The following is a 16,488-nucleotide window of genomic DNA, read 5'->3' on the forward strand; positions in this document are numbered from 1 at the left end:
ACTGAGAATGTTTGTTTTTGTGTTGTGTGTTTGTTTTTGTTGTTTCTCTATAAATGTTCCTAATCATCCTAAAAATGATTAACATGAGAGCTCCAATTGTGGACCTCATGGATCACCTGGAGCTTGGCCATTGGTCATGTCTTTTGCGTCTAAACCAAAAAACAAACAAAGAAGCAAAAAACTTCAGGCTGTCTTTGGGTCAGCTGCAGGCCACCTGCATGTGTGCACCTTGACACTTGTCCCAGCCGGAACTGCTGGTAGGGCCTGAGATCAGTTTACCCTGACAACAGCCTCTGGGGAACAGACTCCGTGCACCATGGCAACAGTTGCCAGGGAGGATTGTTCTATACAGCTGCTAGCCTAGGCCTCTTCTTGGAGGCAGTTCAGAGCCAGCATGGCCTCCACTTCGGTGCTTGTCACCCGAGAGGACACTGGGGCACCCTCTGGCACCTACTCCTACTGCAGCCAACCCCGGGCTGTGCCCCCTAGACGGAGATACCGGAATTCCCTGGAATCCAATGACCAGTGAGTATCAGAGTCCCAACGTAACAGTCCAAACTTAGAGAGGGGCATATACAAAACAAGCAGAATAAGCTAAAAAGAGAGAGAAAGGGGGAGAAACCAGTTGCAAGCTGCTGCTTTATGGCATTTCCTTTACATTTGCTATAATCTGGGTTACAGGGAAATGTTATTTCAAACTTAACCCTTGCTCCTAACTAAAACGTAGGAGTAATTCTCTCTCTCTCTCTCTCTCTCTCTCTCTCTCTCTGTGTCTTCTGACAATTTAGCTTTCAAGGTCTTTGCAGGCAGGGACCTGCCATTGGGGGGGGGGGGGCTATTGACCTATAATGTGCAATGTACATAGGGGACATGATATAATAAGCAATCACATTTGTTGTCCAATACTTTGAAATATTTTGAAGGGCTTTGACTCAGTGGCAAAGCCCGTTTTGTATGCAGAAGGTTCTGGATTCAACCCCTGGTACCACCAGCAATGTGAATCCCCCCACACCAGTTCACCAGTTCAAAGGATCTTGGGCAGCAAGGCTTGGAAAAGGCTCCAGAGAGTTGCTGTCAGTCAAATAGAATAAATATCATCATCATCATCATCATCATCATTGTTTGAGTGCCTGTGGTTTAGTGATGCAACAAGTATTTTGTCTGCAGGTGGTCTCAGTTTCAAGCTGCAATCCTATGCGCACTTACCTGGAAGTAAGCCTCACTCAACATAGTGGGATTTACTTCTGAGCAAACATGCACAGGATTTCACTGTCAGTCCTTAACATTTTGTTTCGCAAGGCCTCAGATAGCAGCACAATTGGGAAAGGGATCTTCTCTATTTCTGGCCTTGGAGAATCACTGCCATTTTGAGTAGGCAATACTGGGCTAGATGGACCACTGGCCTGATTCTGTAGACTGCAACTTCCAGTGTTGATGTACAAAAATATACATGATACAAGTCATATTTATATTATAGTCTTTCATTTTAGTTTTTTAAATTTATTTTGCTATGCATTGTAAAATTTAGCTGAAAAGCAATATATCATCATCATCATCATGTTTCAGTTTTGTAAGCTTATAATATTTCTATGAATTCATTTTGTTTACAATGATGCTGATGCTATCTGAGTACATGACACTGCTCATGTGCTTGAGTATACTGAGTACACAAATGAGAGGACAGGTCTTAGCAAGCTTTCCTTACTCCCTTCTTTTTTCCCCATTTATCATCTTCATCTGGGCTCAACCAGGACAATAGCCTAGCCCACCCAGCTGCAGGGAGTATCAGCCAATTGGGCATCCAAGCCCACCTGACCAGGTCACAGGGCAGGTAGCGATGTCCAGGTGGTTGTAAGCTATCCAATCAGATGGACCTGTGACATTACCAACTTTGGGTTTCTTAAGGTTCAAGCCCAAAGATGCTGGGGAATGTTATTAGTTGGCTTCCTCAGAACTCTTATCTGTGTCTGGGCAATCTCTCACCCACCTATTGGGGGTCAGAGTGATGTAGTGGACTCTTTTAAGCTGACCTTAGAGTAAGTAAAGTCAGGGAACTTTGCAGATTAGATGTTCTACACAGGATGGGTTTTTTTTGTTGTTGTTTTAGGGAATTATTTTTGCTTTTAAGTTGTCTGTAATCAACTGCTTGTAGTTTTGCTAAGATCTATATCTAGGCACTGACAATGCCCAAGATATTTCCTAGACCTGTTTGTGTTATCCAACACACACACACACACACACACACACACACACCTTTTAATAAACTCTTTTTATGATCTTATCATTTTTATGATCTTTTTATGAACTTCACCTCTTTGTTGTTGGATGTCATTTGAACTTAGCTAGAGCCTTGCCCCAGTCCTCCTGGAGTCTTTGCTACCCACTATGGTGTAGGTTTTTTGGGGGGTTCCCATTGCTGGGGGAATGGTCTCTCTCTGCCTGGCTTTGGCCTCGTGGTGGCAGCAGGATTTACTGATTTCAGCTTGGCAGTTTGAAAAAACAGGAGATGCTTGTATCAAGCCTCAATATCCTGTAATTGCCACATACAATAGTTAATATAATTCAGATTATTAGTGTATTTTATGGAACTTTGCTAAAAGTGAATCTCTGTAATGCTTAATAAAATCTTACTACTATTTTTGATCTTTTCTGTTCCCCACTTTTAATGTTATGTTTAAAGAGGAGAAGAGGAGCAAATTCGCTATGCAAATCTCATGTATGAAAAAAGAGTGATTCGAGGCAATACATATGCCCTTCATGTGTTACCTTGGGTGAGTTCTTCTCCCATAAATTGAATGTGTTTGAAAAGGAGGGATAATTATTACGAAAAACTCACACACTATGGACAAAAAATACTACAGTATTTAATACAATGAATAGCTAACAGCCCAATCCTACACACTCACCACTTTCCTGCACTGACAGAGTGTGCTGCATGCTGTGGAAGGCCAGCAAGAAATGAATAAAAATATTTTTTTCACCTCCCAGTAGGCTGCCTGGTAATCTAAGGCAGTGGTTCTCAAACTTTTAGCACTGGGACTCACTTTTTAGAATAAGAATCCGTCAGGACCCACCGGAAGTGATGTCATGACCAGAAGTGACATCATCAAGCAGAACAATTTTTAACCATCCTAGTCTGCAATCCTACCCACACTTACCCAGTAGCAAGTTTCATTTACTGTCATTGTTAAAAGCTTATACACAGTAACCTGTTAAAAGTACAGGTGTGTTCCCCAAATGCAGTCACATACCATAGTAGCATCAAGTCTAATATATTAAAAATAAAATATTGAAATGAATGGGGACCCACCTGAAATTGCAACCCACCTAGTGGGTCTTGACCCACAGTTTCAGAAGCACTGATCTATGGGTCTCTTTGAACCCATGCCAGCTATTTACTGGCTCACATCTAAAGAGAGGAAGGAGGTGAGGCAGGGTTTCAAGAAGGAATTTAAAGGAGTTGGTGCTACAGAAATGTTCAGAGAAGGGGTTCTGAGCATAAGGACAGAAAAGTTGGAAATGGTTAGAGTGGCTTCTATTCTTGCATTTGCCATGCACGTGTATTGTGTTGCACCACTAATGTACTTTGTACTGGACAGAATGATAGAGAGCAAAATACCTAGGACCTACCCAAGAAGCCTTGCAATTTACATTTCCATGGCAGGGGACAATTGAGAGAATAGGACTAGAGAAATCCAGGAAAACATTTGAACAGGCTCCCTTTCCCACAGCTCTGCTTCACCGCAAAAGAACCTTCACAATTTAGTTTTTATTACATTTCCACCTTTGGTGGATTTGTGCTTGAAGTCACTGTTTCTAAAGAAGGAAAGGAGACAAAACAGATTTTCTCCCTCAGTAAGTGGTAGATTTCCCTCTAGTGGACACCTCACTCTCTTCAATGTTTTATTAGACATCAATTCAAAAAGGAGAGCCACAAGTTCACATAGATACCAGGTTCCCTCACCAACTCTGAAAACTTCTCCAGGATTCACGAACAGAAAACAGTCTTGTCCCTCCTTTTCTAGAGTAGTGAACCTGATCCATTGGAGCTCCAGAAACAGCAGGAAGCTTACAGGAAAGCGTTGGCCAGAAAGCGAGCCAAAGAGCAGCTTCGGACAAGAACGCCGGATCCTGTGGAGGGCAGGCGTCATGTCAACGTACAAACAGGTAGTGCTCTAAGGAGACCTTTGATGTCATGCTATGTCACTCAAAATCTATATTGGGTTGAGTTCTTTGGCATGCGAGAAGGTGCATCTTTTATTCACAAGATGGCTTTTGTTTACTAAGAGCCCAATCCTACCCAACTTTCCAGCTCTCGTGTAGCCACAATGCAGCCCCACGGTAAGGGAACACATGTTCCTATACCTTGAGAAGGCTCCAGTGACTGCCCCTCCACCACTGGATGCAGTGCACACCCCACTGGCACAACAGCAGCAGCACTGAAAAATTGGGTAGGATTGGGCCCTTAGTAGCCATACATTTCTCAGCATTTGTACAACACTTTTTGAATACAAGAAGTGCTTTCTATGTATTGGTGAAATCCTTGCAAAAATTTGGTAAGACAAGTTATCGTCATCCCTATGTTGCAACCTAGTGAATTCATGGTAGAGGAGAGATTTAGGGCCCAATCCTAAAGGGCCATAGCGCTGGTGCTGGATATTGTAAACATGCCATAAAGCAGATTTATGGCACCCTTGCAGTAGGGAGCTCTGGCGCCAGGCCGTCACAAGTCAGTGCTGGACCCAGTGTCAGTAGGAGGACGCTGCTCGGCCAGAAGGTGAGACAGCCGGTGGCAGTGCAGCCTTTCAGGACGGCAGGAGGCATTCTTGGGCGGGGGAAGGCAAAAAATCTGGCACAGACTTGAGAAGCCCCACTGGGCTCATGCAGTCATGTGGCCAGACTGCCAGCAGGATGGAAACTGTACTGGGAGATCGATTGATGTTCCCATGGAGGGGAACAGTTACTGCTCTTCTGTAAATGCTTCCAGAACTAATAATGCTTACAATTTTCTTAGCATTCCTGTGTTAATTTAACTGAAGGTGCTAACAGCTGTGCAACGCAACCCTGAACTGCACATGGGCCCTCCTTGCGCTGACCCAGGAGGGTCGTAAACATGCTGTAAGGGATCCAGTTATGCTGGATCCCAACCCCAACCCCTGTTACTGGGGAGTTTGGAGCAGCTTGAAGCTGCTCCGCTCTCCTCAGACTTGCGCCACCTCAGGAGGTGGCGCAGGTTCGAGGAGACCCAAAGGGGCCAGGGCGCCTTACCCAGGGAAAAGGGGAAAAGTTTCCCCTTGCCTCTGGCTGAGCCGATTCTGGCCCCTGTCCTTTGCTGGATACAGCGCAAGCCTCTTTGCTTGCCTGTTCCAGCACAGGACAGGATTGCACCCTTATTTATTTTTCATATTTTTGTACCACCTTTCCTCCAAGGAGCTGAGGGTAGTATACAGAGTTCCTCTCCTCCTTTTCTCCTCATAACAACCCTGTGAGGTAGGTGAGGCTGAGAGATCACTGGCCCAAGGTCATCTAGGAAGCTTCATGGCTGAGCAGGGATTTGAATCTGGATCTTCCATGTCTCGTAGAATTAAACTTGGGGATTAAGTTTTCCTTCAAACTTCAATATGAAACTGATGACATTTCTTTGAAGAACAGTAACTTTCAGGTCAGCAACAGAATGTCCTGGGAAATTTTCTCCTGTTGGTTTCTGAAAACTGTCATTTTTTATGTCAGATTTTTGTGTCCTTTTATTCTTTTGTGTGGCATATTATGTAACACTTGCAGGTAATGTTACTTAGAATGCCCAAATGCCTTTTCAGAGTTGTACCTGGAAGAACTTGCTGACCGCATCATTGAGGTTGATGTGGAATGTCAGACAGATGAATTTCTGGACAGACCAGCTACTCCACTTTTCATTCCTGCAAAGACGGGCAGAGATGTGGCTACACAAATATTGGAAGGAGAGGTATCACAAGTCTGATAAGAGAGTCCAGAATGTCAGAGTGCTGAAGTGAAGGGCATTTTTTATTGTAATATTCTTGCTAGAAAATATACTTACTACTTTGTGACATGTTGGGGGAAGGCTAAGCTAGGGGCCCTTATGCCTACCACTCTAGATTTATGTGTGGAGGAGATTGGAATGTTTCTCCATTAAAAATATGTTTCCTTGCACATAGAAAATTAGCATATCAAAGCGAAGATGCCAGAGTTCTTTCTCCTGATATGCTAGATTTTTACATGGCAAGATATTTTGTATAGAGAAACACGCAGTCATATGAATCTTCACCAGTAGTCTGAAGTGCTACAGCCTGAATACTGCCTTATCTGTGAGAATAATGCCAAAAGTCATAAAAAGAAACCTCTTGGATTGTTTAGTCCAATAACCTGTTTTCAACACTGCTCATCCAGACACTTCTAGGAAGCAGGACTTGAAGATGATGGAAATCTCCAAAGACACCACTTTTGTCCCCTTCCCCCAAGGAAAGCCCCAGGCCCTGCAATGGGGCTTCTCACATCTGCACCAGCTATTTTGCCAGCACAGACACAAGATCTCCTGTGTCAGGCTTTGTAGTCCTACACAGAGGATAGGATCTGGCAGAGGAGGCTTCTGCAAGTCCCGCACCTCTCCTCCCTTTGTCCTGCCCCGCCCTTCCCTGCCATGGACAGCTACACCACCACCTAGTGGTCCCACTTATCTCTGGTTGGCTGCATGGCATCCTCCAACCAGCACTCCCTACTCTGTGATTGACAGCACAACACCCAGTACTGGCTCTGGAGCTCAGCACCAGTGCTATGGCCCATTAGGATTGGGCCCTCAAAGAGCCAAAGTTGAGCTTCCTTCAGAAAAGCTGTTATTTCATGTCCAGATTAACACTAATAGTTCTCTTCTTGTTCAGAGTCTAGAATTTCATGTATTCCTTCAACATTTGGACAAAATAAGGATCAGCAGTTGGCAGTCCCTGTGTGAGATGTAGCACAGGGATCCAAGCTAGTGCACTCTTCTGTCCCTGAAATGCCAGTTCCAGTGACAAAAGAGAGGTGATGGCAGGGATAGCCTTTCCGTGCAGCCACTTGAAACTGTAATGTGGAGCGGCACCCTTAGACACAGGGTAAATGGATGAGCCCCCAGCGCATCTATCCTCAGCCCTTTCCAAAATCCTGTTCTACTGGGGGCTCTGATCTTCTTCCAAGTTGCTGAGAGCAAGTCAGGTTTGCAGCAGTGGTAGTCTCCTTCTTCCTCCAACACTGCCAGGAGAAGAAGGGGAAAAAAAACTGCTGTGGTTCCAAAACACTTCTCCCTGCTTATGTGGTGCTCTTGACCTACCATGTAGGCAGGGAAAGGAGAGCGCTTGCCCCCTTCCCTTTCTCCCCTTCCAAGGAAGGCAGTGGGCCAGTCTCACCGCTCTGCTCTGCTCGGCTTTTGTTTGCTTAAATAAAAGGGGATGGGGGCATGCCCGCCCTCCCCCTCATCCATGGGATGTGTGCACAGATGCCTGCATGCACATGTGCCTGCAAAACTGGCATTTGGGGTAGGATTCAGGCAGTGCAGAGGTGCTGCCCCAGATAAGGGTGCACAGCAGGTGTAATTTGTCAGCAGGTCATGTCCATTGGGGAAGTACTTTGGAACCTTGGCCTTCCACACAGAGCCTTCTGCAAAAAACATTAACTACTGACCACTACTCAAGTCTCCGGCTTTCCTATGTCAACGATTTCTTTAGCTGTTTTGGGAGCCAGTGCCTGATAATGGGTGAATGTCAGTTTGCAAGATGTCGGATTGTACTCTGCTTTTTCTCCCCCCCCCCCCCAGCTCTTTGATTTTGACATTGAGGTCAGGCCGATGCTTGAAGTTTTGGTTGGGAAAACTATTGAGCAGGCTTTGCTGGAAGTCATGGAGGAGGAGGAACTGGCGAACCTGCGGGCGCATCAGCGTGCCTATCTTGAGCTGCGCCGTGCAGAACTTGCAGAGGTGCAGCGCCTTGAAGAACAAGAGAGGAGACACAGAGAAGAAAAGGTAACAGCAGAGATAGGTTGAGATGGGGTGGGGAGAGGACATGCTTAACTGAAGCATTTGGGGCTTTTTACTTGAGATAGAAAAGGTGACTTGGAGGGCATGATGCAGGTTTTGAAATTGACACATGATGTGGAGAAAAATGGAAAGAAAAGTTTTCTCACTCATAATTCTAGAACCTGCAATCCCTCACTGAAATTGATGATGGGCAGTAGATTAAAGGTGAACAACAGATAATGAAGATGGAATTCATGGTCACTGCTCACCACTGCTGCAGGATCCTATCATTACCTCCCAGGCCCAAATCACCAACATGGAGCTGCACATGCTTGCACCACCAGTTTTGCTGGTACAGACCCAAGTAGCCCAATAGTGGCTACTGGGGCTTTCCTTGGGGAAAGTGGACAAAAGTCCACTTATTTTGGGATGACTTCCTGCAGTTGCCCACACTAGATTCAGTGGTAGCCTTTTCAGCACAACCGCATCACGACTCAGGTAGTTCAGATAGGATTGGGCTCTTAGTTAGCATAAACTGGGCAAGGAGAGGGCAAGGACAAGGACTGGTCAGGCCCGGGAGAGGGGTGGGGATGGCGGCAGTGGCATGTCACATCCAGAAGTGACATCACTTCCAGGTTTTGATTTCGCACCCACTTTTTTAAAAAGTGAAAAATAAAAAATCTGCCACATCCCCCAAGCTGTCTCCCCCCAGCACCAGCTCCCTCCTACTTCACCTCCATTCCCTCTGAGGTCTTACACTGGGCTGCTCCTGCAGTCCCATCAGGCTCATGGGGGGGGGGGAAGAAGCAGTCGCCACCACTGGCACGTGCCCCACCAGCCAGGCACATTGGGCCACAGGGGGCAATGGGCTACATTGAGGAGAGCCCTGCATGTGTGAGGGGAGGTGGGGCATACCGCCATTTTGTTTGTTGGCACAGCTCGGGTCCAACCACTGTGGGGGTGTGGGAGGCTGTGGAGAAACTGCAGTTCACATTGATTGTGGGGGAAGGAGAACTCAGGGCAGGCAGGGGGGAGGAAGTTGCACCTGACTGACTGAGGCTCCAATCCTATCTGCACTTACCTTGAAGTAAGCCCCATTGAGTATAATGGGACTTACTTCTGAGTAGACCTGCCTGGGTTGGGCTGGGCTCTCAGGCTCCTGTCCCAATCCCACTTTCCTGAGAGTAAGTCCTATTGGCTATAATGGGACTTACTTCTGAGTAGACCAGCACAGGCTTGGGCTCTGAGTGGCAATCCTCTCCACACCTTCCTAGGAGTAAGCCCCATTGGCTACACTGGGACTTACCTCTGAGTAGATGTGCCAAGGATTGGCTCTGAGTGGGTGAGGGAGGAAGTTGTGCCTGTCTGACTGAGGCTCCAATCCTGTCCACACTTTCCTGGGAGGAAGTCCCATTGGACACAATGGGACTTACTTCTAAGTAGACATGCATAGGATTGTGCTCTGAGGCCGTGCAGGAGGTGGTGGTGGTGGTGGTGGAGGCGGGGGCAACGCGCCTCATCCTCCCTCCCTCCTGCTGCTGGCACTGGTGGGATAGGGGCAAATGAAGCCTTCAGCGCCAGCAGCTGTTGGCTCTCAGCAGAGGGAGGGAGGAGAAGGAGGCCCTCGCCGCCACCTCCTCCTCCTGCACCTCCTCTCCCTGCATTGAAGCGTCCCACGAAAGCCTTCCAAGGCCCTGCTGAGGTCTCAGGCATAGCGGAGCAGAGCTGCAAACTTTCTCCGCTCAGTGCCTGCTGCCGCCGCCCCAACCCCTATCCAGGCTCCGCCAGCAACAGACACACGGCGCGTCTCCTCGCCTCCTTCTTGCCCAAACGCAGAGCGAGGGCACCTGGCGGGGCTGCAGCAGCCCAAGGCAACTCGCATACAGGCGGAGTTGCCCTGATGTTGCCCCCCAGCTCCTGATGTTGCCCGTCTCAGGAGCTGTAGCCCGGTGCATTTGCTACCCCCCTGCACTTATATAGCGACGCTACTGGATGGCGGCAGATGCTATTACTGGATCCCATCCTGGGCCTGAAAGCCCTTTATGGGACTATTCAGTTCTTTGCCAATGATTGAGCTGGGGCAGATCTGAGTAGACCCACAGCAGCTGCTGTAGCTCAGCAGGAGATAAGGGAACAACTCTGGCTGCCTCCGTCTCTGTTTTGACACTGCTGTACCACGACACAAGCAGCTCTGTTAGGATTGGGCTGTAAGTGGTGCAAAAACCATGGGTCAGTCTTGCCTATACTTCCCTATTTTTTGAGGTTTATGGAGAAATACCTGAATTAACAGAATCTCTATGTGCGTGTTTTCTTTTCTTTTCTAGGAACGTCGTAAAAGACAGCAAATGCAAGCTCTGCAGAAAGAAAAAGAAACCTCTGAGAAAATTGCAGCTCGAGCCTTTGCTCAGCGGTACCTGTCTGACCTCATTCCTTCTGTCTTTGGTAGCCTTCGAGAGAGTGGCTACTTCTATGATCCAGTGGAGAGAGGTGTGTGGGATTTTTTTTTTTGGGGGGGGGGGTACCTCAGCAATCAAAAGTACCATAGTACAGCAGTCTTTGGCCTTCTTAGATCTAGGACCCACCTTAGATCTCTCTGCCTTGCTTTCCACTCCTCCTCAATTATAGTTTAATTAGGAAATTTTCCTACAGCATAACGTTTGCCACGGCTTTCCTTCGTTTTGTTCATTTGCACCTTTTGTCCCTTCTAAGTTACTGTTGTGCATAGTTACTCATAAGAACATAAGAACATAAGAACAGCCCCACTGGATCAGGCCATAGGCCCATCTAGTCCAGCTTCCTGTATCTCACAGCGGCCCACCAAATGCCCCAGGGAGCACACCAGATAACAAGAGACCTCGTCCTGGTGCTCTCCCCTACATCTGGCATTCTGACTTAACCCATTCCTAAAATCAGGAGGTTGCGCATACACATCATGGCTTGTACCCCATAATGGATTTTTCCTCCAGAAACTCGTCCAATCCCCTTTTAAAGGCGTCTAGGCTAGACGCCAGCACCACATCCTGTGGCAAGGAGTTCCACAGACTGACCACACGCTGAGTAAAGAAATATTTTCTTTTGTCTGTCCTAACCCGCCCAACACTCAATTTTAGTGGATGTCCCCTGGTTCTGGTATTATGTGAGAGTGTAAAGAGCATCTCCCTATCCACTCTGTCCATCCCCTGCATAATTTTGTATGTTTCAATCATGTCCCCCCTCAAGCGTCTCTTTTCTAGGCTGAAGAGGCCCAAACGCCGTAGCCTTTCCTCATAAGGAAGGTGCCCCAGCCCCGTAATCAGCTTAGTCGCTCTCTTTTGCACCTTTTCCATTTCCACTATGTCTTTTTTGAGATGCGGCGACCAGAACTGGACACAATACTCCAGGTGTGGCCTTACCATCGATTTGTACAACGGCATTATAATATTAGCCGTTTTGTTCTCAATACCCTTCCTAATGATCCCAAGCATAGAATTGGCCTTCTTCACTGCCGCCGCACATTGGGTCGACACTTTCATCGACCTGTCCACCACCACCCCAAGATCTCTCTCCTGATCTGTCACAGACAGCTCAGAACCCATCAGCCTATATCTAAAGTTTTGATTTTTTGCCCCAATGTGCATGACTTTACACTTACTGACATTGAAGCGCATCTGCCATTTTGCTGCCCATTCTGCCAGTCTGGAGAGATCCTTCTGGAGCTCCTCACAATCACTTCTGGTCTTTACCACTCGGAAAAGTTTGGTGTCATCTGCAAACTTAGCCACTTCACTGCTCAACCCTGTCTCCAGGTCATTTATGAAGAGGTTGAAAAGCACCGGTCCCAGGACAGATCCTTGGGGCACACCGCTTTTCACCTCTCTCCATTGTGAAAATTGCCCATTGACACCCACTCTCTGCTTCCTGGCCTCCAACCAGTTCTCAATCCACGAGAGGACCTGTCCTCTAATTCCCTGACTGTGGAGTTTTTTCAGTAGCCTTTGGTGAGGGACCGTGTCAAATGCCTTCTGAAAGTCCAGATATATAATGTCCACGGGTTCTCCCGCATCCACATGCCTGTTGACCTTTTCAAAGAATTCTATAAGGTTCGTGAGGCAAGACTTACCCTTACAGAAGCCATGCTGACTCTCCCTCAGCAAGGCCTGTTCATCTATGTGTTTTGAGATCCTATCTTTGATGAGGCATTCCACCATCTTACCCGGTATGGATGTTAGGCTGACCGGCCTATAGTTTCCCGGGTCCCCCCTCTTTCCCTTTTTAAAAATAGGCGTGACATTTGCTATCCTCCAATCTTCTGGTACCGTGGTACTCAATCCTATGCACACTTTCCTGGGAGTAAGCCCCATTGACGCTAATGGGACTTACTTCTGAGTAGACATGCATAGGATTGGGCTGTAAGTTACCAAGTGCATGGTTCTAAGTTACTATTCTACTGTTGTGCAGGGTTGCTTTGTTTCTAAAACACCACAAAAAAGAAATCCTGATATAATTGCAAATGTGATAGTATCAAGGTTCATTTTGTGTGGTGTTTTACTGATGTTCATTTGCATTCCTGTGCAGTGGTAAAATGCATAAACACACATCCACAATCCTGGTACATATACAATGTTATGGGGGCAGGAATCAGAGGGATCTGAAGGCCTTAGGAATGGACCTCAACAAGTGGGAAACCCTGGCCTCTGAGCGGCCTGCTTGGAGGCAGGCTGTGCAGCATGGCCTTTCCCAGTTTGAAGAGACACTTGGCCAACAGTCTGAGGCAAAGAGGCAAAGAAGGAAGGCCCATAGCCAGGGAGACAGACCAGGGACAGACTGCACTTGCTCCTGGTGTGGAAGGGATTGTCACTCCCGGATTGGCCTTTTCAGCCACACTAGACGCTGTGCCAGAACCACCTTTCAGAGCACGATACCATAGTCTTCCGAGACTGAAGGTTGCCAATATGGGGGCAGGAAACTGGAAGCACAGTTTATAGCATCGGGGAACCTCAGAGAGGCTTCCCCAATGTGGTTCTGGGTCACATGAGGCTCCGTGAGCCTCAGGTGAGTAGGGAGGCAGATTTTTGCACTGGGAGCAGAAATAGCACACAGGGGGGTACCATTGTAGACCTTTGCCTTTGCTGGGGAGGTCCGCTGCTGCAATCACATTAAGATTGCTTCCTGCAGTGTTTTATCAGAGTGTGAGGTCATACAAATAGGCCGCTAAGATCTACTTTCTGACAAGACACAGTACTCTTTCTGGGATATACCTGTCAAGCAGCTGAGTTCCAGCCACACCTATCATTTTTTTCCATTGTTTTTATTGTGATACACACAATACATTGAATACATTGTAAATCAAGGTATCAGTGTAACATTATGTGTTGGAGGAGAAAAGAAAAGAAAAAAAAGAGAAAAGAAATAAATAATTGATGATATAAACAAATAGTTAAAAAGGCTCCCAGATATCCAAGAATTTATCCATACGAAGTTGTCTTTTGTAAATAATGTACTCAAAAGTAGATAGTGTTAAGAGATCCTCTGTCCACTGTGAATTATTATTATTATTATTATTATTATTATTATTATTATTATTATTATTATTATTAACGATAACAACAAGAACAATATGAACAATAACAATAAGAACAATAACAACAACAGTATTTATGTACCACTTTTCAATTAAAAGTTCGCAAAGCGGTTTAATGGTGAAATGGTAGGTGGGCATTTCTTCTTCCATGTTTTCAGTAGAGAAACCACCTCTGCTGGCCATCAGAAAGTTTCCAAACAATAGGAATGTAATTCAAAGGAATGTATTTATCTAAATAGAAAAAGGATTGTTCCAAAATCTGGTTAATAGAACTAAGAACCTCAGTCCAAAAAGGTTGGATAAATGCACAAGACCAAAGCATGTTGCTTCAGGTTCACCACAACGCCAACAGTCAGATTTACCACTAAGTCCTTTAGTAAAAAGTCATTTTGGGGTCCAATGAACCCCCAAAAAATTTTCTGCTAAATCAAACACAGTTTGAGGTCCATGGAAATTTTGACTATATTTGCTAATACAATATTCCATTGATCTGGCTGAATAGGACATTCCAAATCTTGATTCCATACGTCATGAAGAGAAACAAGGTCATTAAGTAATGACATTAAGTACTTATACAGCCAGACCGATCACTGTCCAAACCCAAACTTGGCCTAATAAGAAGTGTTTATAGCTGTTCTTGGTGAGGAGAGCCAGTTGTCACTCTGGGTGGGCAGAGTTACTTCAGTGCTTGGGATCCTTCTAATTAGGGCAATGGTTCCCAATGTATTTGCACTTGCATATCACTTGGCAGCCCATTTCCATAAATTGTACCCCTCATAACAGCAAAATGTTTGCAATTAATATAGTTGCTGTTTTTTTTTCAAATTTCTATGTTGTCACTACTGAGCCATATCTGACAATATACAAATTGATATAGTTGCTGGGGCAGTTGCTGGGGCTTTTGCAGCCAACTAGCTGCTTTCCTTCCTGCCTTGCCAGCCCAGCAAGGCATTATAATACAGACCTGCCTTTTCCCTCCATTATTCAATTCTTTTTCAAGTACCCCTAAAGTCCTGGCAAGTACCCCTGGGGGTACATATACCCAAGGTCAGGAACCACTGGTCTAGAGTCTCACCACATAGATGAATTGTGCTGAGGACCCTGGATTCCCTGTTGTAGCCCTGACAGCATATTATCTACACCTGTGAAATACTGGGAATTTTTGCCATGAATAAAAATGTTTTCTCATTTTTCTACTTGTACCATACAGACATTGAAGCAGGATTCGTCCCATGGTTTATGGACGAAGTGGAACAGACTATGGAGAAGAGGATTCTGGGAAGAATAATAACTGATAGTAAGTTTATTTGCATCTTTGTCCTGTTGAGATTTTTAGCCTTTATTTTGAGAATTCTTCTTTTCCTTAACAAACAGATCATATGTTTTCGAAATAAAATAAATACACAAAAATGGGATTGTAGATGTTGGGACTTCAGAACAAGCAGGAAAAAAACCTTGCTGCTGTGCTTAAAATTAAGGCTGGCACCACAATTTCAGAAAAAGTGAAATTTGAAGCAGTCCCCCCTTTTTTTCCTGGAGTCCCTCTCATCTCTACAGAGTGATGCAGCTTCATATTCTGGGTATAGTTCCAGTATAGCTTCTGGAACAAAAATACAAGCATTAGGATGTCATTGGCATGTTGCATGTTGCCACTGCTATGAAATGGGTGATGGCAGCATCTAAAGAAGGTAAGCCAAAGAGGGCAGTTTCAGCCCCTCTCAATCTCTGAAACTTCACCAGGGTAACAGTGAGGACCACTGAGTGCTCCAAAGAAGCGTGTTTGTCCTTCAAACATCCTGCCCTCATGGAAGTTACATGTGTGCAGGGCTTGAACTTTTATTTTTTGAGTCTGCACATGTTAAAGGGCTGGATTTGAGATTCCAGGGAATCTTCAGAGAAATTCAATTTCTGTCCCAGTGAAGTTGACAAAGGTGAAGCAAAAGTAGGAGGTCACTGAGCATGCCGGAATGAGTTGCACTGTGTTTACCCTCTGTTTACTGAAGGTCCTGCTGCAGCCCTTAGGTGCTCGTTTGCAGATCTGCGGCTGTGGAAAAAGCACCACCTGTAGGTAGAAAGGGGATTTAATTTGAATTCCTTGCAGGCTAAGCATTAACAGATGTTTTAACAGATGCTTAGGAGGATTTCCTGCTACAGGCAAGGGGTTGGACTAGATAACCTTGTAGGTGCCTTCCAACTCTACAAGTCTGTGATTCTATAACTCACTTTTTAGGCTTGCTTCATAATGTGATGAAAATGAGGCTGGATGCTTTTGAACATGGAATAATACCTGGACAATCAGAAAGCACCGACCAACCTCCTGACCAGGAAATTGATCATGAATCTAGTGCTGAAATAATGGTATCTGAAGAAAGGGCTGAGCCTGAAGTCTTGGGTCAGCCGGAAGCCGAAGGTCAGCCCGAAGGCTTAGATCAGTCGGGAGCCTTGGAACAGCCAGAAGATCCAGATCAGGGCAAGGCAGCAGCAGAGGTGGATTCCAAGGAGCAAGAAACTCAGTGATGACTGAATGAATCAGGTAGCAGGAAATAGACACAAACGGAACATGCTGATGTTAATCGCACAAAAGGGTATGAAATGTGGGGATTATTAATAAATTCACAAGACACATCCAGGGAGACACAGGTGGGGTAACAAAATGGAAACATGAGAGGGAGGAGCATTGATTGAAATGTGATGTTAATATCGCACCACAATCCTATGCCTGTCTACTCAGCTATGTTCAGTGGGGCTTACTCCCAGGGAAGGGTTCTAGGATTGCAGCCTGACAGCCTAATCCTAATGGACCTTTCCACCTGTGTAAACCACTTTATGCCTGTTGCTAACACAACTAGGACCTGGTCACTGCTGCAAGCAGTCAGGTCTGTGTGAAAATGAACTCCATATGCCTGCTGGTGCAGGGGTTTGGAGG

General features: G+C 45.9%; 1 protein-coding gene across 1 annotated transcript; it reads left to right on the forward strand.

Moving 5' to 3' along the window:
• The first annotated feature begins 394 nt into the window (after positions 1 to 394).
• On the forward strand, positions 395 to 16,079 carry LOC136659286 (radial spoke head protein 3 homolog B-like). The gene is made up of 8 exons (XM_066636420.1): positions 395 to 525; positions 2,681 to 2,771; positions 4,026 to 4,167; positions 5,817 to 5,962; positions 7,805 to 8,008; positions 10,327 to 10,489; positions 14,773 to 14,859; positions 15,793 to 16,079. The coding sequence occupies exons 1-8, from the start codon at positions 395 to 397 to the stop codon at positions 16,077 to 16,079; spliced, it is 1,251 nt and encodes a 416-aa protein (XP_066492517.1).
• Positions 16,080 to 16,488: the final 409 nt, after the last annotated feature.

The sequence above is a fragment of the Tiliqua scincoides genome, chromosome 8 (genome assembly GCF_035046505.1).
Source record: "Tiliqua scincoides isolate rTilSci1 chromosome 8, rTilSci1.hap2, whole genome shotgun sequence".
Lineage (NCBI taxonomy): Eukaryota > Metazoa > Chordata > Lepidosauria > Squamata > Scincidae > Tiliqua > Tiliqua scincoides.

Bases quoted from the DNA above. Each gene is read 5' to 3' on its own strand.
- LOC136659286 (XM_066636420.1), top strand. From the start codon at position 395: ATGGCCTCCACTTCGGTGCTTGTCACCCGAGAGGACACTGGGGCACCC. The intron at 2,772-4,025 runs GTGAGTTCTTCT...CTCCTTTTCTAG, and splicing joins CCCTTCATGTGTTACCTTGG to AGTAGTGAACCTGATCCATT. The intron at 14,860-15,792 runs GTAAGTTTATTT...CTCACTTTTTAG, and splicing joins GGGAAGAATAATAACTGATA to GCTTGCTTCATAATGTGATG.